The sequence below is a fragment of the Cottoperca gobio genome, chromosome 6, assembly GCF_900634415.1.
Source record: "Cottoperca gobio chromosome 6, fCotGob3.1, whole genome shotgun sequence".
In the NCBI taxonomy this organism is placed as follows: domain Eukaryota; kingdom Metazoa; phylum Chordata; class Actinopteri; order Perciformes; family Bovichtidae; genus Cottoperca; species Cottoperca gobio.
Window position 1 is genome coordinate 21,214,286 of NC_041360.1, and position 25,614 is coordinate 21,239,899.

The 25,614-nt window shown below is 39.9% G+C and overlaps 3 protein-coding genes across 3 annotated transcripts; all 3 read right to left on the bottom strand.

Moving 5' to 3' along the window:
* Positions 1-24: 24 nt before the first annotated feature.
* On the bottom strand, positions 25-7,570 carry hdac10 (histone deacetylase 10). The gene is made up of 20 exons (XM_029432931.1): positions 7,312-7,570; positions 6,265-6,399; positions 6,067-6,163; positions 5,861-5,958; positions 5,343-5,447; positions 5,193-5,261; positions 4,984-5,110; positions 4,435-4,500; positions 4,283-4,342; positions 3,972-4,061; positions 3,760-3,866; positions 3,502-3,569; positions 3,107-3,350; positions 2,889-2,979; positions 2,714-2,799; positions 2,055-2,111; positions 1,866-1,947; positions 1,369-1,557; positions 853-1,012; positions 25-746 (listed from the first exon to the last, which is right to left on the bottom strand). Exons 1-20 carry the CDS (start codon positions 7,377-7,379, stop codon positions 715-717), a joined length of 2,031 nt encoding a protein of 676 aa, XP_029288791.1. The 5' UTR covers positions 7,380-7,570; the 3' UTR covers positions 25-714.
* Positions 7,571-9,176: 1,606 nt separating this feature from the next.
* aplnr2 (apelin receptor 2) lies at positions 9,177-10,624 on the bottom strand. Its single transcript, XM_029433389.1, is given in 2 exon segments — positions 9,177-10,352; positions 10,355-10,624. Coding segments are annotated over 2 exon segments (1,446 nt in total).
* Positions 10,625-17,641: 7,017 nt separating this feature from the next.
* pus7 (pseudouridine synthase 7) lies at positions 17,642-25,095 on the bottom strand. The gene is given in 18 exon segments (XM_029432900.1): positions 17,642-18,198; positions 18,978-19,008; positions 19,010-19,070; positions 19,242-19,371; positions 19,709-19,810; positions 20,289-20,415; positions 20,621-20,781; positions 20,876-20,937; positions 21,030-21,155; positions 21,406-21,534; positions 21,693-21,770; positions 21,887-21,998; positions 22,670-22,814; positions 22,912-23,028; positions 23,569-23,653; positions 23,741-24,055; positions 24,674-24,776; positions 24,972-25,095. Coding segments are annotated over 16 exon segments (1,908 nt in total). The 5' UTR covers positions 24,046-24,055; positions 24,674-24,776; positions 24,972-25,095; the 3' UTR covers positions 17,642-18,061.
* Positions 25,096-25,614: the final 519 nt, after the last annotated feature.

Below are 25,614 nucleotides of genomic sequence, written 5' to 3' on the forward strand. Positions count from 1 at the left end.
CAGAAGTGTTATCTAAAAAAAATGTACTTAAAATAATTAAATGTACAGTGTTCATTATGAAGAATGGTCTCTGTCATAGTTATAATTTTAAAATGATTAATTATATATTAATTCATATAAGCAGTACTTTAACGGTGTAGTTGGTTGAAGAATTTACTGTTGTTACGAAACTTATATGTTGTGTGTAAAACCTTCATATGAAAAGTAATTAGTAACTTAAGCTATGAAATAAATGTAGTAAATCAAAATTGTACTTATAGAATATTTAATATTCTTTACTATTAAAAAAGAATACACAGTAATTGATCGTAGTGCAACAACAAATGCATGATAAAATGTTAACTTTTGACAGCAATACATTAGAGATAAATTCACAGAAATAAGAGTTAAATGTATCAATGGGGGGGGGGGGGGGGGGGAGACTCACCATTTGTTTCTCATCTCATCATAATTTATAACACAAACCTGTATTTTCTTTATACACAGACGTTACTGATGACAACAAATTTAATAACAATAATAATTTTGATTGTTAATCAAAAGCACTGAAAATCATTTAGACAATCAATCATGGGGTTCACATGAAAAATACAGTTTATTTTAGGGCACGGTGTGAATGATAAAAGCTACGTTTGGACTATAAAACATTTGAAAATGACGTTTGATTTACACGCGTCAACTGATTTCTTTACAAAAAAAGCAGCAGTGTCGGCTTCAGTGCTCATCAACTCGTCCAGTTTCGGGTGCTGTTTTTAGGAGACAGACGTTAGGTTAATATAGTACATGTAATATATATATATATACAACTCTGTGGATGTCCCATTATGTGTAATGCTAAGTGATGCTGTTCACCTGTAGTCTGCAGTAGCTTCCAGTCGCCCTGCAGTCTGTGTCTCAGTCTCTCCAGCGCCTCCACGTCCTCTGGTAGAGGAGCATGAAGCTTCCCCAGAGAGGGGGCAGCGTCCCCGAGGAGAGAGGAAGTCGTGGGGCCGACACATGCCCCTTCACCTTCCTGAAATGACAAATATACTGTCAACTAAAGCAGAGCACCCTGCTATTTAAATCTCCCTAAAATGAACACTTGTATTTCTACACTATCAAGGAATGAGATGGCATTTACTTTAAGGCTGGAAGTTTGTTTATAGAGCACATTTCACACACAAAGGCTATTCAAATTGCTTTAAATATGTAAAACAAATAAAAAACAGAAAGCAAATTCATAAAAGAGAGAAAAATACAAATAGAAAATACAAATAAACAGTAGAAATACGTTAGATTTAAAGGATTTAAGAGGTTGGGGCAGACTTTCTTCTGCATGTTTGGTTATGACCCCGGGGACAGTGAGCAAGTCTGTCCCAGCCGTCCTACCTGCATGAGCACCAGCGTGTGTCCTTGTGCGAGGCCCTGCAGCAGGCCTGTTAGTTGTTGCCACACAGCGTCACACAGCCCGCTATCTGGAGTCCGAACCAACAGGACCAGACTGGGGTCATACTCGTATCCCAGAGGCAGAAGGAGGCCCAGCACAGCCTGTGTGAAGCCGGACACGTCACCGCCGCTCTGAGGGAGGACAAACACACACCTCAAGTCATCTGACAAACGCACACAATATATACAATATTTACTAACATATAAGTACATTGTAAAAACTGTAGTTTTTGTTCATTACATTAAATCAAATGGTTAAATTGTGTTTAAAAAAAGTAGCTTAAGATCTTTTGCTGTGATATGAGAAGTGTTATAAAGTGATAATAAAGACCATATAACAGTAAAACTGAATTAGCATCCAGTGCAATACTATATGCACACAGAAAATATGACTTGACAAATCTTCTAAATTGTGATTCTACTACTTTCATACACAGTACCTTCTTCAGACACACAGGAATGTGATATTTGCATTTCTGTTCCTCTGACTGCTTGTTGCTGAACTGCACCAGGAGTGTTTTCCTAAAGATGGAAAGTTGTATGTTGTTAACAAATATATTTATACATTTTCTCAAAAGGGGAAGTTTTATCACAAAGGAATAATTCAGGGACACATAAATGATATTCACCCATCCTCTGCGCAGTGACTCGAGACCGCAGCGTCTCCAACACACACGACCAAAACCCTACAGGAGTTTCAAATCAGAATGATTTACTCTGTGACTCTGTTGTACATGAGTCAGAGAAGTCAGCTTGTTCTTTAAAAGGAAACTTTCACTTCTTCAAAACTGTATCTACAACAGAAATCCCTTCATTTGGCTGCAGCACAACAAACAAACAAACCAGAAACAGCTCAAAAACATTGTTAATAAGGTTTAAAGAAATAGTTCTACATATGCTTATTTGAGTCAGATACAAAGATTGATGCCACTTTCATATATATGAAGCTACAGCCAGTGTTGTGCCTTAATGCTAGTTAGCTTAGCTTAGCATAAAGACTGGAAACAGGGGGAAACAGCTAGCTTTGCTCACAATAGCACATTATATCTCGGTGGTAGGCTGATGTTGCTGCTTCACACCGGTCTGTCATCCAACTCTCTGCAAGTTACCAAGTAAAGTAAAGTAAAAAGTGTTTTAAAATGTAGAACTGTTCCTTTAAGGGTGGATGTTTCTCTGTAAGGCAATCTTATCTTATCTTATCTTACCATAAGATCACTTTTTCTATCTAAGAAATATTAAAAACGCACACAGTCACTGTACATAATGGAGAAGATCAACATTGCTATACCGGTTGCTGAGAGCAGTTGCAGCGTGCTGGACAACACACATCATCGCCATGGAGACGTCATGGACCAGCGCCAAGCCATTGCAGATCTGATTAGAGGTAATGAAATATAATGACATCAGCTCGGGGATGATCACATCACGGCACTCGAAGAGACAAAGAAATATCCAGACTGTACCTCATTCTTCTCCATTTTCTCTATGAGGGCAATAAGACTGGCGAGGGTTGTGAGAGCGTCGCTGTCGTCTGAATCTTTGAGGAGATTCTTCCTTATTTAGGAAAAAAACACATTTATGTTACAATATTTAACTGTTCTTTTGAACTCAGCTCCTCCTATGATAAACTCTTCATGTGGCAATAATAAGAAATGAAGTTGATTAGTATGAATAATGTTACTTGAGTTTGCTGACTATGACCGAGTCGTCGGGTGAGCTGAAGCGTGTACATCCGTCAGGGCAAGCCACGCCATTAGGGAGGACTAAAGCAGTGCGGACAGGAGGAGCGACACGTTTCGGAGGCTCTGGCCAAACTTCTTCCTCTGCGCTTTTCTTCTCTTCTCCCTCCTCCAGCCTTTCTTCTTCTTCTTCTTCTTCTTCTAATTTAGAGCGCTTTGTGCTGACATCAGAGGTGGGTAGCTCGGCTGGAGAAAGATGTTAATGGAATATTTTATTAAGCAGTGAATATAAAAAGGCTACTAGCAGAACACACCTGAATCTCAGACTGACCAGGTCGAGTTGATCTGTGGGTAAATGCAGAGGAATGGCTCAAAAAGAATAATGTGGATGTTCTACCTGCATGTTTTAGACAGGACCAGTACGGCCTGTGAGCTGATCGGCTACAGTGAAGGGACTCAAGTGCACTGAGAAGAGAAAAATAAATTCAATACAGTTATAAACACACACACACACACACACACACACACACACACACACACACACACACACACACACACACACACACACACACACACACACACACACACACACACACACACACACACACACACACACACACACACACACACACGATCTACCTACGGTGAGACCGACCTTTCACAGGGACCATTGAGGTTTGCAGGTCGAGGTGCAGGATCTCCAAGCAAAGTTTGAACTGTTTGACACACAGACTGGGGGAGGGAAGTCAAGTTGTATCCTCCCTGGAAAACAAGTGCACAAGAAAAACCTTTTACAGCCAAACAACTTTGGAGAAATGTGTGAAGATTGTTTCATATGCCTGCGCTGATAAGTATATTTGGCCTGACCTCCAGTACAGCACACAGTTTCCCTCCTGCGAGGTTCATCAGGAGGTGAGTGAGGTGGGCAAAGATGTCCGGGCTGGCACGCATTTCACCCTGAAAATATAACATTCGCTTTAATAATCATCCACTAAAGTCTGACTGAGCGCAGCACTCGCACGTCATGAGATGAAAGAGCAACATGACACAAATGCAAGGGCTGCACATGCATAAAGATACACTCAGAGGCTGCTAAGGTATACTTGTACAACACCACCACCGCTAACTATGACCAATAATAAACATAAAGTTGTAAAGTAGAACTTGTATTTCTTCACCTCTGGGTCACCGATGGCCGAGTCAAAGCCTGCACACACCAAGACCAAGTCGGGACTAAACTATGACAAAGAATCCCATGATTAATCAAATATTGATATAATAATATCCAACACATCTGTAAACAAAATGTGAATTCTCCAAAATGGTTTACCTCGTATGCGACTGGCAGAAGGACGTGACAGAAGACTGAAAGATAGTCACTGTTCTTCATTCCCACCTGAAATATTCCCCCATTAATGAAAAAACATTCGTACACATAAATGTTAAAAAAGGATCAGATTTGATATTCAGTAAAGGATTTAACATTTTACATCATGGACGCATTAGTACAGCAATCATTTCAAACAAACACACGTCTTTAAAACGGCATATTTTACTTGATTTAACTACGAAAGCAATTTAAAAAACACCACTTTGGGCTTATGAAGTAATTTAACATAATTTGATAATTTAATACGTTTAATTATTCTTTGAATAACTAATTAAGGTTATGAATAGTTAATACAAGTTATTTATTAAAAGATATATTTGTCCCATTTTCTTCTTTAATTTAGTTAAGGAAAAGACTATTTTAATTATTTTAAAGCCATGACTATATTATTTCAGTCAGTCAAAAAGTCGAGTGTAAGATAAAGAAAGCAGCATTTTTAAAAGAAGGCCTAGCAAATTAAGAAATGCCATACGTTCTGTGGTTACTTACTTTGTTCCATGGTACGTTTATATTGAATCCTGCCCCTTTGTCTTTGCCGACATTGTCATAGTCGGATTCTCTAAGTTGAGGCCAGAATTTCTGATGCTCGTAGCGGTGCCATGAGAAGTACAGCACGCTGGGGATAAAAAACAAAGTATGCAGAATGTGCGAAGACGACATCCACGTAAACATTTCAGGATCTCTCAGTTAAGACTCACCTCGGATCATCTTCAAAACAGTACTGCACACCTTGACCATGATGTACATCCCAGTCAACTATCAACACCCTGAAAATACATAAAGAAGTAAATAAATAGATTGTGGCGGAACTAATACAGTAGGTCTTGGAACAAAATAACTAAAGTTACCTTTTAACTCCATATTTTTGCTTGGCATATTGAGCTGCTATGGCCACATTGTTGAACACACAGAATCCATTGGCAGCACTGCGCGTACTGTGGTGTCCTGGTGGTCTGTTAAATGAGAAGTCATATACCTGTCAAGATTTTTGCAGTAATTGATACATGATTTAGTCTATACAGGACAAAAAAAACAACTTAAACTTAAAAACAAATGCTTAGTATTTATATTATAATGATATAAAAATGTGGTATTTTATACAGGTTGCCTAAATGTTATTCTAGTTCCACAAATCGCAAATGTATCTCTTAATGTTTATCTATGTCAAATATCTGGCACCAGATTAGCTTGTTATATTGCTCAGTTTTAGTCATTGTTTCCACAACCATTTCTTTAACTTCTTTAATAATTTATACAGAATTGTTTTTAATATTTGTATTTCTTGTTTGTAAAGAATACGTGAAGCATTTGTTGTGCACACTCACTGTAGCATCAGGGTAAATATCTGGACTGCTGGTTAACTCACCTGACCAGAGCCATGCCGTTCCTCACCTTCCCCGTCATAACACTGTCCACTAGTTGCAGAGCGGCGCCGGCAGCCAGCTTGGCGCAGTGATAGATGTTCTAGAAACAGCAAATGAGAAAGAGGAATGGTTTGCCAGGAGTGAAGCTGATCAAGAGATACGGATAAATGACAACAGCTGCAACTCAGCGAGTAAGTTCAGGACTAACTGGGTGGAAGTAGACGTCGCCATACTGCAGGGTGAACTCCTTCAGGTCCTCCAGAGTCATATAAGGGGTCTTCTTCACTGCCTCCAAGTACTCCTCACTGTTAAGAACAGCAAAGTGGATGTAGTTGAGTGGCTTTGGGTATTTCTCTCAGCCTCACACAGAGGTAGAGCAATGAACTGAACTGAACACAGGACTGACCTGTGAACCAGCAGGATGTCTGCATCAGTCGCCTGGCGGACAGGTACGGAGACACAACGATCAGCAAGACCGCTCTTTATCAAAGCCTCATGACTCACTGTCAGACGCTCAGGTACCTCGATCTTACATGCAGGGCTGGAGAAAATAAATATTAAAATAGTATTCCATACAGTTGTAAGATGTGTGTCTTATTCTAGTGGATGCTTTGATCTGTATCTCAATTCAACACAACTACATTTGTGTTTGATCATTTGAAATTCATGTTTTTTCATTTTTATTAATTCGATTTTTGCATTTTTTTTGTGCACAAATAAAATAAAGATATTTATTACAGCTGAAATAAATGTGTGTGCATGATTAATGTGTAACGTTTTATCAATCAGAAAATCTTTCTTTGAGTAAAAACCGTAACATTGTCCATAAACTTGCACAGAATCATCAATAATAATAATAATAATAATAATAATAATAATAATAATAATAATAATAATAATCAACAATAAGATCTGAAAACAGAGTACAAAGTAACAACTAAACTGTATGGAAATACTTAAAGTGAATGTGATAAGTTTGGAGTTTTATTTGAAATACATGATGATAAGAGGGATAAGATAACTACGACTGTTAGCTTCGGAGGTTACACTGCGGGTGCTCCTCTCTAACCATCCGGGCATGCTACAACACAAACCCCAACTTCAGTTCCTACCATTTTTTGAGGAATGAATCACTAATCTGAAGTAAAGATTTACAACTTTGTGCGCTTCATTTCAGACATATTTATCAACCATTGATAACCTTTGGACTCAGTAAGATAACTTTACAGACAAAAACGTTAACTAGCTTATAGTTAGCTAACGTTAGCTAAGCTACAGTAACGTCAACGTTACTTCTTGCACCAACCTATCAATATATAAGGATAGAGGGATGGAGATAATTAAATGCAGATGTGCTAATCGTATTACTTTAAGTGTTATTCAATTAGGCTTAACGCTATTTGATTAGCTCGCTATCTGCAACGTAAGCCGAGCAAAATGTGTCGTTACTTACTCAACCCAGAGCAGTTTGTATTTGGTCATCTCCTCATCATAAATCAATGCTGTTCCCATCTTCATCATTTCTTCGAACCAGTCAAACTGCAACACAAACAACGTTTTCTGCAGTGCAACAATTGCTTCCTGTAAGTTTGCAAAATGTTTCCAATATGAATTGCCAGAGAATCAATGAGTAAACTGCTGTAATCAGTCGTGCACAGTTTAATCTGATAACGAGAGGGCGCTTTTACTTTCTGCATGTAAACAACGTGGTCAAGTCTGAGTTTTATGGAGGTTGTCAAACTGTTTAATGGTGCATTAGTGACCCCCTCGGGACGGAGTAAGGTACTTGAAATATGGAACAATTTTGGGGAGTAGTGAACTAAACTAAACTTCATTCGTATTTGCATAGTGATTAAGTAGTAAAAGTACATGTTTGTTTGGTTAACTACTGAAACTACAAACCATTTTGGGCTATAAAGGAACATTTATTAAAAATACTCTAATTCAACCCCTTTTTTTTTTATTCCAGGCATATACTTTTTATTTTATTTTTATTGTGTATGACCTGTGACAAGTGGCACTTTTTGCAAAAAAACTCAATTGAGTGGCATTTTTTGTTAGCATGTGACTTTATTGTACTATTTTACGAGTAGCTTTAGTTAACCAAAACTAGACTTTTATCCCGAGAGTAGATTTGCAGTAGATTTGCAGTAGTTGTGAACTCCTTCCAAAAGTAACTCCGCCAACACTGTGATGAACAGTTAACATAAATAATGTAAAATTATATATTTCATAGTTTAAATACTTACTGTTTTTTAACATGTTAATATCATCTCTATCAATATAAATATAATATAAATATAAGCATCGCTGTATACACTATACTGTCATATACACCTACCATGCATATGCATATAAAGCAACCGGTTACACTACTTATTTAAGGTAGTCTATGGGTATATATATATATATATATATATATATATATATATATATATATATATATATATATATATATATTATCTTGAATATAACAAATAGGATATTATTTATATTATAGTTATAGAAAATATTTTTAAAAAGATTACTATGTACTATTTTCACATAAACACATATTTTATTAGAGTAACCCATCACTCATAAACACACACACACACACACACACACACACACACACACACACACACGCACACACACACACACACACACACACACACACACACACACACAAATCTACTTGTACATATATCTTACATATAATACTTATATCTAAACCTTGTTTTATCTTTTCAATATTGTTATACACTTTATTTGAACACCTATCTAACCACCCTAACACAGTGTTGTTCTCCAGGTGTAACAGTATTTTATTTCAACTGTTCTACAGATGAACTGACAAATAAACTTACTTACTGAATATAATTAAGAGCTATTGTACTTTGTTCCTCTTAATTTGAACCAGAATTTTTACATATTTAGAGATGCACTTTATTTTCTCATAATTAAATAGACAAATGCCAGTTTACATGTTCCTTACTTTAATAGAAAAACAACAACAGTGCAAGACAAGAAGATAAACAACTCACAGTATATTAGAAGATATCAAAACAGATCAGATGACATGAGAACTATCTTTTAGGAAGTGGTGGCATCTTTCCTTTGGGAAAATGTAGATTGGAATTTTAACTATGAACTCATGAATGTTCATTTGATAAGAATGTTTATTTTAAAAATATTGACCTCTGACACAGAGTCTGAGTTTAGGCCACTTTGGAAAGTCTATTGTCGATATACTGAAATATACTGGTTTATTATCAGCAAACAAAATGACTTCATGTCCTAGTTCCTCGATGTGAAATTAGATATGATTCTTTCATTTCAAGTCGTTATCTCAGCAATCATCTCAGCCACCTCCCCCACCCTCTCCTCTTCTCCCTCCTCTGTCCTATCTGCTGTTTCCTCTTGTGTTCTTGTGGGAAAAGCCGAACTCCTTTCCTCTTTCTCTTCCTCTCCTTCATCCTTCTTCCCCTCCCTTCCCTCTCCTCCTCCTCTCTTGCTCGTCCTGCACAACATGAGAAGAGCTCCTCTGCATCTTTTCCTGAATGAGGGGTCGCATGCAGCGTATAAGAGAGGGTTAAGACAGGAGTTGAGATATGCTAAACAGGTGACGTACGGCTGAGCAGCCAGTAAAATCTGATCCAAAAAGCAGGAGTACGGGACAAATCCAAACTCCAGCATCATGGAAAGAGTCTTATTAACATGTAGAGGCAGCCAGCACAGGAAGAAAGCCATCACTAAAGTGACGATGACCCTCAGGAGTCTTCGCTGGCGCCTGCGGTCAGGACGAGGGCCCTGGCCAAAATGTCTGTTGAGGAGCTGGGCCAATGAGTAGTAGCAGACCAGCAAGATGACAAGAGGAAGCAGGAAGCCAATTAGAGTTGATTTGAGACTCAAGGCGGCCGCCCACCACATCTCTGCCCTCTCTCGATCTGTCTCCTCCAGCTCTGCTCCAATCAGCATGGAGTAATCCATCTGGCAGGAGAGGAAGACTGATCCAGAGTCAGGAGTTGGATGAATTTGCTCTACCTCCAAATCATAATCAGATTCAAGGTTCACCTCCCTGACAGAGCGCAGCAGCAGACCAGGAAGTGCCAACACCCCCGCCATCACCCACACCCCTCCAAGTATCCACAAAGCCCGGCTGGGGCAGCTCTGTGGGGCGTGGTGGCTGGAGTGCCGGCGTCCAGTCAGAACCCAGTACCGCTCCACACTGAGCATGCTCAGGCTGAACACGCTGGCGTACATGTTGAGCGCCGTGAGGAAGCTGCTGATTTGGCACAGTGGTTGCCCAAATGGCCAGTGGTAGCCCATCGCTGTGTAGACGGCCCACAGAGGGAGAGTGACAAGGAAGCAGAGGTCAGCCAACGCCAAGCTGGCTATCAGAGAGTCTGTGAGTGAGCGGGAGGGACGAGGGGTGGAGGGAGGATGAGAGGAGGAGGTGGAGGAGTGAGAGGAGGGTCTTTGTCCTGAGGAAGATCCGCAGTGTTCTGTCTTCTTCTGAGGAAATGACCCGTGGTAACTCTACCAGCGCTGTTAATGCTCTGCTGTCTGGTTCTGAAAATGCGACAGAGCTTTCCAGTTCCCCTCCCATCGGGTCGGTCCAGGTAGGCCCACAGCACCAGGCTGTTGCCGATGCAACCAACCAGGAAGGCCAGCAGGTAGACGGTTGGGATGATGGAGAAGGATGGAGACCAGTCGCTGTAGTCGCAGTCGAAGAGGGGAGGGGGAGAAGGAGAAGGGGAGGTGGGGAAGTCTGCGTCTGACATCTCTGCGTCCGTGTCTTTGGTTTCTATATAAAATCATTTGCCATTAAAATCACTGGAGGTCCCAAAACGTTCCTGGCAAGTTTGTTCAAAACAATGTCTAGAGGAAAAAAGTCCTTTGTTTCTGGGTCCAGATGCCAGTAGCAGATCAGATCCCTGTTCAGTCCGTTGGCTCGGATTGTCTGAAAATTCAACACAACAAGACGAGATTCTTAAACTTGTGCAACTGTCGCAAATACCTTAAATACAATACAAGCACCACTTGCAACAACAAGTCAAAGTAGCAACAGACATCTTACTTCAGGAATTTAGTCCAGGAATTTTAGACTAATCTGCCAGAGAATGCAGACTTTTATTTATTATGTTTTACTTGGAAACAACAGCAACATGTCATCAGTGCAGTTACATTGTGTGTGTTCTTGTCCATGCTCACACTGTAAATATTCTCTTGTGCAAAATTTATTGGATCAAAAACACCTCGACAGATTCTCACACTGCACCAATACAGTAGCTGCCAATACATGTAATGAAGCATATGACCTTTGCCAGGCATTGACAGATCATTAGTTAATCATGCAGCATGTGATTTTATCTCTATTACTGCTTTTATGTTTACAAGGTATGCTGAATTGTTTGGAATTCATTCTGTACATTTAGATTACAGCCTTTATCAAACAGCATGTTTTGCATGTAAAAGTTGCATCCTAGCTATACTAAAGTACACAAGGAGCTGATCTTGAGAGGAAGTATGATAAAGCACAGCACAACACTTACCTCAGGCTACTTCATCAGCTTGGATGACCAAATATTTTCTTAGATGCTGTGATGGTGGTGTGATGATCATCGAGAAGCAAAATGTAGCCGCAGTCCTTTCATCCTGTCTTCTCTCATTTCACTTTCTCTCTGCAACTTTTCCTCCTGTTTCTCTCTCTATCTAGGAGGGTGTGTCTTACACTCAAGTCTGAATATATAGCAATGTCCTCCACACACACACACACACACACACACACACACACACCCTCATTTCTCTTGTTCTCAAACCAGACCACCCCAGCGGAGAGTTACGAGACCTGCAAACACCCCCACCAACACACACACACACACAACACAAACACACACAAATCCCGAGAGACACAATAACACCACCCATCCTTCCCCCCCCCGCAAACACACACAAACCCGAGACTCACAAACAGATCCCCCACAATCCTCTAGGCTGCTCATATTCTCTATGCACAAATGTGTGCAAACACTAACACACTCTTTTGTTGTATCTCACATGTTCAAACACACACAGTGTATACAGTGGTCACATGTAACAACCCACACAAACAGCCTTCACTTTCAGAGTCTGACTGAAGAGTGAATGTATGTGAGGCAGTCTTCAGGAATGTATTTAAAAGGGTCTTTAAACCATTTTTCTGTATATACCTGGTGTAAGAAAACACAATACTGTGTTTACAGATGAAAGTAGATCTTAACCTACAGCTGTGTCACCTCTTGCCATAAGGAGACAATTAAATGTAAAGACATGTATGAAATGATAATCAGTGGTGTAAAGTACTTAAGGTACTTATACCATACCTGGGTATTTCCAATGCATGCTACTTTAAACTTCTAATCCACTACTGTACATGTCATATGGGGAAATGTTGTTTTACTTCACTACATTTATTTGACGGGTATAAGTTACTTTGATTTTACTTTCTAACTGAAATGTGTCTTTGCGTTAAAGTGGCCAAAGACAAAATATCCAGGACATAACTTTTGCCTGGCAGGTAATATCCTATCAGATCTTTTATTCATTATGAGGTTATGTCTTACACTTGTACATTGTCTCCTCCATCCAGCAAAGATATTTTCAATGATTTTCATATGTGATACAGCGATTTGCAAATAAAGGCAAAGATGGTAGTATGGCCAGTAGGGCGGTTATTTCATTGTTTTGGTATGTGGAGAAAAGGTGGAATATATGATCATCCAAATTAGATTTTGAACTAATTTCATTAAGAAATTCTCTACACATTCCAGTATTTTAATTTCAAAGCAAACATTGAACTTTCACAACATAACATCCATGAAATAATATATTTTGACAGTAATAGTGGAGATTCAAACCGGAGACATTGGTGTCTTATCCCCCGAGCCCTGAAGAGATAATGTTATGTTACTACATTTAAAGGTATTACTATAAAAAACTTTTTTATAAAAATTATCTCTGCAAGAGTGATGAAGTCTAAATCTCCACAACTTCTACTTTAGACACCTTTGGGCTTTCATTGCAGCCGTCGTTAAAACTGTTTCTGTGATATTTAAGTCTAGATATTGGATATATGGATACTGCAGGTCAGCATGGGGTTACAGTGTAAACAGTGAAGATGTTCAGATGGTAAACAGGAAGTGTTTGAACAGATGTTTCTAAAAACATTCCAGTCTTTTCTCTCTCTCTCTCTCTCTCACACACACACACACACACACACACACACACACACACACACACACACACACACACACACACACACACACACAGAGAAAGAGTAAATACAACTGTTTCATTGAGAAGGAACACGCAACACAACAAAAATGGGAGAGAATTGCAATTTTATACTACTGTATGTTATGTGTGTATTCCCAATAAAAAGATAAATCTTTAAAAAAAGGTAAACAGGATCATTTCAGGAGTTTATTAGAACAGCTCACACTTTCTGTGGCAGTGACTTGTTGCATGTATGACTTAAAATGCAATAGCAATAGACCAAATGTATTTATTGTTCTATAAAGTAAAGTGTTATATCATAATGGGTCATAATGTGTGGATTATTGAAACATGGAGTTGTTTGTATTTGAGAGAGGGATTACAGGAGAGAGAACAGAATGCAGAATGTGATGATGTCATGGTAATAGATTAGAATGTTGAGTTGCATAAGTCCAGGCTCCTGCACCACATCACTTCAGTATCTAGCAGACATGCAGAGGGGACAGCCAACTGCTCTGAGGCAAACCACCGGTCAAAGCTTTGCAAGCTGTCAGTTATCAAACTGCATTGCATTGTTCTTATTTTCTTCTATTCATCATTCATTTATAGACTGTGGTCAGCCTTCCTGGGGGGCTCCCCGCCACTCCCAGTTCTGCTGGGATGGTATACTTCTGTTGACGTGAAGGTCTTTGATCCGGCTGATTAGCTGAAGGAGTTACAAGTTTTCAAAGTCCACTGTTTCTTACATATTTAACTTTGTTTCTACTACTACTACTATTACTACTACTACTACTACTACTACTATTACTACTACTACTATTACTATTACTACTACTACTACTACTATTACTACTACTAGTATACTACTACTACTACTACTACTACTACTACTATACTACTACTACTACGACGACGACGACGAGGACACGACGGACGACGAGACGAAGGACGACGACAGACGACGACGACGACGAGGACGACGAGGACGACGACGACGACGACGAGGAGGACGACGACGAGGACGACGACGACGACGACGACGACGAGAAGACGAGGAGGACGACGACGGGACGAGACGACGACGACGAGGACGACGAGGCGACGACGAAGGAGGACGACGACGAACGACGACGACGAGGACGACGAGACGACGAGGACGACTACGACGCGAGGACGACTAGACTACGACGACGAGACGAGACGACGACGGACGACGACGAGACGACGACGACTACGGGTCGACGAGACGACGACGGGACGACGACGAGGACGAGACTACGATGACGACGACGACGACGACGACGACGACGACGACGACGAGGAGACGACACTACTATTAGACTACACGACTATACTGTAGTGCGATACGGACGACTACGACACTAGGACGACTACGACGACGACGGATACTACTACTACTATTACTACTACTACTACTACTATTACTTACTACTACTATACTACTACTACTACTATTATACTACTACTATTACTACTACTATTACTACTACTTACTACTACTATTATTACTACTACTACTACTACGACTACTACTACTACTATTACTACTACTACTACTACTACTACTACTACTATACTACTACTACTATACGACTACTACTAACTATACTACTTACTCTTAATACTACTACTACTACTATTACTACTACTACTACTACTATACTACTACTACTACTACTACTACTACTACTACTACTACTACTACTACTACTACTACTATTACTACTACTACTACTACTATTACTACTACTACTACTACACTCTCCGGGTTAGTTCGAATAATGCTTCACATGAACTTAAACTGCATTGTACAATAAAATGTGAAGATTATAACTTTTACATTGTCTTTGACTGTTTATAAGGAGTTATTATAACTTCTGTCCAGGAACAACTTCCTGTGCCTACCTGTATAGTTGTGTCAAATCTTTCTCTCCTGTTTGTCTCACTTCTCATATTTACGTGTTATTCCAATAAACTCATTTGCATTCATAGAAAGTTTGGTCTTTGTTTGTGAAATGTATTTTATAAATAAACTGAATGTACAGAACTAGCACTTATGCTCAAACCCAAAAACGTAGCAGAGTAAGATCTCTGTTTCCTAGACAACTAGAAAAAAGGAGGAAATAATCCTTCTGTTGACTATGAAAGTTAAATAATAAAAGTTAAAGCTTCAACTTCTGAGGCTTCTGTGTAACTTAACTCAACCTATGCACAAACACTTCATTTAACGTTGGATCACCTCACCTCGACTGCCATGAGCTCGGTGCCATTGGGCTCCAACAGCCCCGCTGGTGTAGCCGGGTGGTGCTGGGAAGTAAGGCTCGTCTGGGCCGGTACAAAGAAGGTAGAGGAAAATGAGGATGTTGAAGGGAAACACTGCGACAGGTAAGTCTCAGCAGGTCCAACGCCGGAGAGAGACCACTGTACAGAAAGACGCTGGAGATGGGGACGGAGCTTTTTGCAGACAGATTAGGCCTACAAAGAGCTTGCGGCGCAGACGGGGGAAACTGTCTCCTCTCATGAGTTCATCTGACATTAATGCAATGAGGCTTGAGCTAAAGGTTTGAAATATTAAACATATTAAATGACTGAAATGGGATTAATATTGTGTGTTTCACAGCTGACATTTTGACTTGTCAGTGAAGGGAAATCAAAGATGTTATATATTAATGGTTTACAGGATTATTTAGTGTAAATGGAAAATTCATTATTAATAATATTAGTTAAATGTCTGCTGTGAAAAGGGGTCTACTTTCTTTGAGGGTGTGGTGAGACTCTTGATTGTTATGTTTCTCTGTGAATAATTTCGACCTGAAAAGATGGTAACTTATGTTAGCAGCTCTTTCCAGATCTCCTAAATGTCCCTGTCTGTCTGTCTGTTTGTCTACAATGGACAATGTGCCTCTTAATAGTGCTCCGCCGTGAGAACTACTAGGTCGTCCTCAGACGGGCCCTCCATCGGTGCTTCCAGTCATCCCGATCCTCCATGTATCTGGCTAGCTCGCCAGTATTTTCTTCTCCCGCATCTTTCCTGAGTACATCCACGTATGTTATTGCGGGACGCCCTCGTGATCGGTGCCCGTGTGTTGGCTCCCACAGCACAAGTTTGCTGGCTGGCAGCTCTTGGTGTCTCTGGCCGTGACCTGCCAGCCTCATTCTCCTAACCGGTGTTTTCTCACCCACCCTTAGCACCCCCCTCATACAAGTGCGTGTTGGTGACATGCTCATCCTTGTTGATGCCAAGTACCACACGCAGCATTCTCGTGTAGCACCCATCTAGGGATTTCTGCAGGGTGGGCTTCAGGGTCCAGCATTCACTGCCATAAAGGAGAACAAACTCCACTGTTGCATGGAAGAAGCTGAGTTTCATTTATCGGGGGAGGTTGGAGTTCCACACACAGGTCATGCCGTTCAGGGCCCTCCATGCAAGCGCCTTCCTCACTTTAAGGTCTTGCTCAGACGAGTTGACCCACGAAATCATTGACTTCCTTTAGAGCAGTGCCTAAATGGACCTTTGGGCTTCGATATTGTTGCATATATTAACCCCAAAAGTCAAGATTACTCCTCCATGAAAACATGTCAGAGTAAAAAAAAGAAGTACATTTTAAAAGGAATGATCCAATATTAAGTATTTATATTGCTGTTGTATTTGATGATGCATTAAAAAGCTTTTGTTGTGCATTAAGTCACCATGAAAACCCGAAACAGTTGCACTCTTGATTCTCTTTCACATTATCTTGTGCCGATTTAATGACTGGGAATTATATGGGCCTTTTGTTCAGCAGACAGATTACACCTTGTTTTACATGTTCACATACACACCCTTAACTGTAGCACTATTATGCACATCACTTATAGAACGCCACATACAAATTCAGGACAATCTGAACCAATATCCAGATTCAATTTTTAAATTTGTTAAAAGAAAGGTTAATAAATTGGGACGACTAAAAGAGGCTGAACCTACCTTTTTTTGTGGTACTGCCCTTTTGCTTACATTTGGATGTCAAATTGTGCAATGAAAAGTGAAAAATAAATGATAAAATCTCTTTAGTACAGACAGCCATAGATGCTAGAAACAGTATTTAACATAAAAACAGTGAAACTTATCCAAAACAGGAGGGCAGACATAGCCCAAGGGTAAACAATAAGATTAGTAACCACATCTAGTTTGAGCCGGTAGCTGTATCCTGCCAGCTGGCATATGCCACAGTGCCAGATGGTCAGCTCCACTGTTTTGACCAGCAGCAGACTGATAAAAGCCCAAAATACATTTCAAATCCTTAATTAGAAGCACATCTAAGTCTGATGGCCAGCAGATGGAGACAGTGTGTATGTAATCTTTGTGTAGCTCAACATCGTCCTGTGGGAAACACATAACTCTAACAACCATCTACAACAATCGTATTGTTCTGGATAAACAAAAGGTGGAAATAAAATTCATCATTGCATTGAATATATGTAAAGAAATCAGCGTATTGACAATACTTGTGTATGGATAATGAAAGACAGACTCCACACTATAAACTCAGCATTTTTTTATTTCTCTCTTTAAGAGTTTTCAATTCACAAATTCAGCTCAAAGTTAAAAAAAACCTCACATTTCTGTACAAAGAGGGCATTCTGAGCACCCTGTGCAGCAGGGATTGTCGTACGAGACAGCACCCTGTAAGCACAAATTCCACTTAAATCATTGTCAAAAAAATGCTGAATCATTGCAGCACAGAAACGCTTAAAATAATAATAAATTGTTTCTCTGTACTTCAAAGAAATAACCATTTGGCTTCATACAGAACCCACCCTCTCTCTCTCTCTCTCTCTCTCTCTCTCTCTCTCCCTCTCTAACACACACAGATTACACAATTAAAACACTCACAACAGTAAATAGCCGCAGCAGTCGTTGCTTTGCAGCAGTCCAGTTTGTGATAGAGTGTGTTTTGGTCTCAGTTGAACCAAGTGGTGTTGAGCTGCGTCTGTTTCTTGATGCTAGTGTCCAACTTGAGGACCTCTCTGATTGCCATGGTAGCGTAGGTTGAGGGAGGCAAGGAGAACTCCATCCGCAGAGCCCGATACTTACCCTCTGTCGGGAGGAAGGGGAGAAATACAGGATCAGAGCGTGTTCAAAGAGGCCTGTCAAAAAACTCATCTTATGAGAAGCCAACAAAACGCAGAAATCATGCATCTCAAATCGACGCAAACAGCCCAGTGACTGCATCTGTATACGTTTGTTCTTTTGAGATCTTTATTTAACAGTCAAACAACTAGAAATACGGCCATGCGGTTGAATGCCTCCGCAAACCAATCAATTTGCAGTGTTACATCCATGTCTGTCCAAAATGTCATCACTTCATAATCTTATCAAGTGGACGTTTGTGCCAAATTTGAAGAAATTCCCTTCAGGCGTTTCTGGAGATATCTCGTTCACAGCAATGGGACGGATGGAGAGAGTCCCGACGGACAACCCGAAAATATAATGCCGCCGGCCACAGCTGTCATAAAACTCAGAGATCCGTCAGTGTATTTACATTTCGCTGCTTAAATAATGGGTGAAAATACCATTCTCAGCACAAACAAGATGTAGTTTGACCATTTCTTTTCTTGTAATTATTTTGAGGAGCTCTGCCCAGAAGTTAAATTGCATCGTGTCTCCAGCTTTAGTAGAAGCATATTCTGAGCAGTGGCTGCTCCATGTCGGCTGGATGTGTAAAAAAGCAACGGTTTGCTAACTTTACAAGGTCATAATATGTCAGTATGCTCTGTGGTGAAAGAAACACACAAAGCGTCCATGAATCACTTTTTCCTATCACAGAAATGAGTTCTTATTTTCTTTTGGTCCAGTGTATTAAAAAGGAACTTTACCTTTCTTGAAGACAGGAGCGGGTTTGTTCTCCTAGTTTCTCAAAATCACTATGCACTAGGGAGATCCTGGGGTCATCATACTGAATCACCTCCCTGCATTAACACCACAACACACCAGGTTAGAGGAATCATAGCATTACAGAATACTTAAAGTGAAGCATTCAAATGACTGCAGTACACAACAACAGCCTCTGTATTGCTGGTTGGTATCACAGGTCAAATGGCTTCGTACAACAGCGCTACACCATGTAATGTGCTGCTCACCAGCTGACGTCACTGGGTCTGATGAGGATGCGTCTGTAGGCTCCAGCCAGAGAATAGTCTTTCACTTTGTGTCTCATGTTGTCGAGGTCCAGCCCGTCGGCGGTCAGCAGCTCCCTGTAACCTTTACCCACTGACAGAAAGACACAAGCGTCACAATTAATTACAAGCTCACATCTAAACCTTCCTTTCATTTCTTTTTCTGTCGCAGGCTTACTTTAATTCTATTTGTTGTCCATTCATCCGGATTTTGATAAACCATTTTTTACATTCTTTCATCTAGCTTTTTATCAGCAGTTTTGTTATTTCCTCTTTAATCCATTTAAGCCGGAGTAGTTTAAGAGCCCTGTGTGCGCGCGTTATTGCAACATACATTATTATTAAAACCACACAATGTTATTTTTCACAACTATCTTTTTATGTAACATGCAATGAAATGAACTGTAAAATCACACACAGCTACTTCTTACCGTGATGCGAGGGGTAGATGACATCATACCCAGGAAGTGGCATCACGATGTCATGGATGGAGCGACTCTCGGCCTCCTCCGCAGACAGCAAGTGTGCTGTGGCTTCATTAACATACAAGACACAACATCAGCAGGCAGCATTTCCCTTTTTAATATCGTGAGGCAGACAATGCTGTTTGAGTGAACATTGTTTAGTGGTCGGCATCAAAACTGAATCCCATGATATTAAGTGCATTTTCCCCGTTAACGATATTTATTTTTGTCTGTTAAAATAATACAAATTATTTGTTGGAACGTTGATTTTTCTTCTGTAAACTTTATCTGGATAGCAACAAATTGACTACTTGGAAATACTTTGAGTTTGGTCGCTTTAACATCTGGTGACACAGGAATTGCTAAATAATCTGCATTATTATCAAATGAAAGCAGAGACTTAGTAGTAAAGACCAATACACTGACTTTCATGTCTGTAAATATTTGAGTTTTTTCCAGGTGAGAGAGCAAATAAGCACATTTCCCAAAATGTAGAACTATTCCTTTAATATTAATTAATAATAAAAAAAGAAGGTGAACTACTTACTTCCTTTGAGCACCAGGTCCCCCTCCACAGCCTTCAGGCCGAAGGCCTCGATTCTCCGGCTCACCATGGTGTTCCAGATCACGCTCTGGTAGCTGTGAATGTACATCAGACGGTTGTTACGAGGGATCTGAAAAAATAACAACAGTCATCAGAAAGATCAGAGACCTGCTTCTTTGGATGTACAGAAATGATCAGTTGGTGTTTATCCATGTAGAGTTCTTTAGAGACAGGGTGTCTTGCAGGTTCAAACAAGTTCAAATTAAGACTTTTAAAGACCATATAGAATAAAAACCCAATAATTGACAATCCAGCCATTCATCTAAAAAACCAACCATTCCAAAAGCAGTGACGATGTTCTTTTTGCCATACATGGACAGGCCTCGCAGCAGCTGCCCTTCCACACAGCGCTTGTTTGGCAGCTTTTTCAGAGCGGCCTCTGGGTCCTGAGTCTTGGCCCACTCCTCCCTGCAGCGGACCAGGAATTCTTTCTCCGCTGAAGAAAGTAGTAAAGATGGAGGAAGGTTTGACATACTTTTTACCACTTTAAATACGGAAGAAAAGACTGTGAGAAAAGAAAAGTCTATTACCTCCGGGACGAGGCTTCAGAATTAAATCCACCACCTCATTCCAGTCATTCTTCAAGATAGCCCTGTCCCCAAACAAAAGGAAGCAACAACACTTGAGTCATAACTTACAACATGTCGTAATGACAACGTGCGTTAGCATCTCCCCATGTCATACCTGCCAACTTGTTGTGTAGGCACAGCCGTGGTGCCAAAGCGCTGCATGCCGTAGTAGTTGATGAAGCCCGTCAGCCTGATGGATGTCATGGCCTGAAGGACCTGCTCATCTGTCCCCGAGATGTTCCTGATATACAAAGAAAACATTGTCAGCCTAATACTTACGTTTTCTTTACTGCATTTAACCTTTTTTGCAGACTGATAAGGACTGCACTATCTTCAAAATCATCAGCCGTCATGGCCAAATCTGGGTTGTTATTGGTCTTTATATCCTGAGGATGCCCTCTGCATTAACACAACACCTCTGGTATACACAGCAACAACGCACAGGAAATGGCTTTAATGTACAAACATCTACATAAATAACTTCTGCTGACCTGATGACAATAGTAAAGTGGTTGCCGTGCAGCTCTCCCAGCTTAAGAGGATGGTTTTTGTAGCAAAAGTTTCCCAGCTTGAGGTTCATGAGGCACTTGTTGAGGTGAGACAACCTCTCAGCTGTGATCCTGAAAGATGCAACATGTACCGCCCATTTAAAATCATCTACAGACAATTAGAAAATAACTCCAAAGTAATTAATGTTGTGATTCGCTCAAAGCATCACACACACACACACACACACACACACACACACACACACACACACACACACACACTCACTCACTTGAGCACTGCGATCTCCTGCACAGTGATGGCTCTCTTGTCCTTGGTCCCCATGTAGGAAAAGATGTTGGGTCTAAGCCTAGAAAGACACGCATTATTGTAAAAATGATGGTTCCAATCATATTTCATTGGGCAAGTTAACTATCAATGTGTCTCTTATTATTAAATGATCATTTTTAAGTATTACATTCAGACCTGAGGAACTTTGAAAGCACATTGATAGCATCCATGGTGTCCTTGTTCTCCTTGTAGAGGACAAAGTGGCAGAAACTGCCACGGTTTTTGGGCCAGAAGTGTTTCCTTGGAGCTTTTATGGACACAGAAAAAAAAGGTTGCACTGAAATACAGAGTAAGAATTGTTGAGCTAAACAATTCAGACTCAAAAACACTTCAAAAGATTCCAGTTTAAGATGAACAGATGTTCTTCCACGTGGTCACCTGTAAAGAAAACTACTCCTTGATTGCAAATAATAATGGAAATAAGTTTAAATTGAGAATTCTTTCAGACATCTATTAACCGACAAACTGTGTGGGTTTTAACCGCTTCCTCTGTGCTGTGTGAAGATTACGCTTTTACCTGCAGTTGCTTTGACCTTTGACCTCTATCCACCAGAGAAGAGCAAAAGGAGGACAGAATAAAGCTACTAAGAAAGAGATGTTTAAAGACTGATCTCATGCAGGGTTACAAAATGTTTTTTTGTAACAAGGGTGGAGGTTATTTCAAGGCACCACGATACTGAATCTCTGCTTTCATTATTGTGTTTTAAAGTGTTCATTCTGACCAAACAAAGTCAAAATCTCAGCAATCCACTGAGTATTCAAAATGCTGCTTGTTTAAAAACCACTGCGAGTACAGAATCATGCAGGGGTCTTGATCATGCACATGCACAAGTGCAATATATTTAACTAATTTACTGGTCAAAACCTCTGCCCAGACAGTTTAAAGCAGACATCTGGTTCTGTCTCCTCAACACATACCTGCTAGAGCTTTCTGCCCAGCCGCGTGGTAGGCCACTATGAACTTGTGCCCTTCCTTCTCTTCCGTCTTTGTCTCCAGACCAGGAAACTGAGTCTTGATGGCCTTGTGGACCAGCGTCCGCTTTTCTTTAGTATCGTCCATCACCTACACGTGTTAAGAGAGGAGTAAGGACGTTACGTAAAACTCCCAATGAGTTTGAAGCGATGATAAAAAAAAAGGGATCCAGGAAGTGTAAACTCACCTCAATAGAGACTTCGTCCTCTTTATTTTTGAAGAGCTGCAGCTCCCCAAGCTTCTTCTTCTGCTCTTCAGTCAGCACGTCCATCTCCTCTGGTTTCAGTTCAGGCTCTGGGACTTCCTAAATTAGAAGAAATGCAAAACACGTGTTACATGATGCGACGGTTGCTTTCTACAAAAAGCATTCCTTTAGTATTTGTTCTGCTAACAGTATCAATATCACAGTTAGTCACTTGTATCACCAAGTGTACGTGTGTAATGAATTTGTTAAGTGTTAAGTTTCATCTCTGACTGGGTTCATTTTTTTAAATACTGACTCCCTTACAGTCATCTAATAGATATAGCCATATTAGTAAAATCTCAATAATAGTATAATAGAGAATTAAGTCATGTTAGTTTGATTGAAATAGCCCAATATTACAAATTTCCTTCAGGAGGCTTTACAACCACTACAGCATACGACACCCTCGGTCCCTTTTGACCCTTGAATCGGATAGATGTCGTGTGTACAGAATAGACCAACATAATAAAACTGCCCATACAAACAATCCATAACAAAATGAGAACATATATGAAAAAGAGGGAACCGGGAGGATGTCAAGCAGCTTCCAGGTTTTGTCAGAAGTAACACTAGTGATTTAAATGTAATCCAATATCTTACCTCAGCCTCTGCAGGGACGGAGAGGTCATCTAAATGCACGACCTTTCCTTGTTTGTTGATTTCATGCACCACGAAATCAGAATATCTGAGAACAAACCGCAGTAAATCATCTGTTAAACAGCCCAAACTAAATCTAAATATGCAAACTATTTAATGACTCTGGAGGACGAACCTTTCCTTCAGGATTCCTGAGAAGCCCTCATGGTCACTGACATACTTCAGGATGCCCACATCCAACTCAGTGAGGCCATGCTTCATCATATCTGCAAATGTCTCACCATCCTCCTGTCCATCAATTGCTTTGCCCCTGGGGCATTCCTCCTCCTCCTCCTCTTCTTCTTCTTCTTTGAGTGGAGGGTCTCCATTCTTGTGATCCTTCTCTACTTTGGGTTTCTTTGACGCGATGTCTGTCTCTTCGCCCTCTGGACAGCCTCTCTTTCCTCCGACAGCGACGTGCACATGGTCAGGCTCAGCCATCAGAGCCAAGCTGTGAACAGAGACGGAGGAATCGTGTTGTAATTCAAACAGAAGATACAACCATTAAAAAGGGTTATTCCACCACTTTCACGAGAAGTACACATGCTATGAAAACAATTGTGTAATGTCTGCAGAGAAAATAAAATATGTGGTGACATGAATAGAAATGAGTTAGTTGCACAATAAAATATGACATACACACCTTTTTAAAATGTATATGCAGTATATATTTTGAATGTTTGACTTGAAGTTATTTTAATATGCATGATGTTGTCACCAAATCCTTGCTATCTTTACAACACGGACCAACATGTATATCAGATTGTGGTGTCACACATTTTGTAGCCGTGTGATTTAATGTCCTCTTTTTTCACATAAACTAAAGCAGGAACTAACACTAAGGACCATCACTTCTGACCTTTTGCAACTTTGTGGAAGTTAACATTAGTCATCGTCACTAGTTACACATTACAACTGATGCACTTAAATCAAGGCAGTAATCTGAAACTGCTGCACTGAAGTCAACTTAAAATACAGCTGTATTGCATTGCAGTGTTTGTATGAGTAATGACCACACAACTGAACTGACATTAATGGCCTACAAAACGATGCTAATGACTTAACTTACTGTTTGTGGAGCTGGTGTGGCAACACACAGATGTGGACCCGGGTAACTCTTCTCGTCTAACACTTGCAGAGACTTTTGAACGGACCCGAGACAGATGGAGGCCCTGAAAAGACATAATGAACATAATAATGCTGGCCACTCAAAAGTTAGCAAAGCCGCTAGCGCATTCGCATTGTCATCTATTAGCTAACATCGCTGGCTAAGGTTAGCATTGCTAACTGCAAAGCTAAGATGACATTTCGGTGTAAATAAAGCAAAAAACGTTGTTGTTTTTAGCCAAAAGTAGGATTTAATTTACCTCAGTCTGATGAGATTCAGAAAAGTGCGGACACAGTTGAACGCAAGCTTTGCCCACACGTGTGTGTTTGTGTGTGTGTGTGTGTGGTTTGTTCCGGAAACAGATCCTCCTCTAAAGCCCGCCCACTGCAAACGTTTGGTTAAGGACCTGTCAATCACCGAGCTAGCTTGACTCAAAGATTCACAATACAGTAATAATACAATTAATTTAAAAAAATGCTTATCCCATTTTTATTGTAAACACATTCAAATATACAAACATTGTACTCAAAAATAGGATTGAGATTATATAATTTAACATAAATGTAACATTTATTTATTTTTCACTTATTCACTGTACAGTTTTACTTTACATTATAGTCCCTTTTTATTTCTTTTACAGTTTTATTACTTATTTTTAGTGATTATAATTGTGAGAGTTTTAATATATTGTGTATAAAAACATACAAATCCAGTGATATTGGGAGTAACTATTATTTTGCATTTATATATGTCAAATTTACCATGTATAACGTATATTTTTTTAATGAATTCAATGTTACAGTATATTTATCAAGTTCAAAAGTATAATGATATTTTTACACTCAACTTTGATATTTAGAAAAATACATAGTAAAATAAATGAGATCAAATCAAACTACAAT

What these genes read in the sequence shown, in the direction of transcription:
- hdac10 (XM_029432931.1), bottom strand. Translation starts at nt 7,379, where the DNA reads ATGATGAAGATGGGAACAGCATTGATTTATGATGAGGAGATGACCAAA. An exon ending in GCAACTGCTCTCAGCAACCG is followed by an intron (nt 2,112 to 2,713) that starts GTATAGCAATGT and finishes AAACTCCTGTAG; the next exon opens with GGTTTTGGTCGTGTGTGTTG. An exon ending in GAAGCTACTGCAGACTACAG is followed by an intron (nt 747 to 852) that starts GTGAACAGCATC and finishes TCCTAAAAACAG; the next exon opens with CACCCGAAACTGGACGAGTT.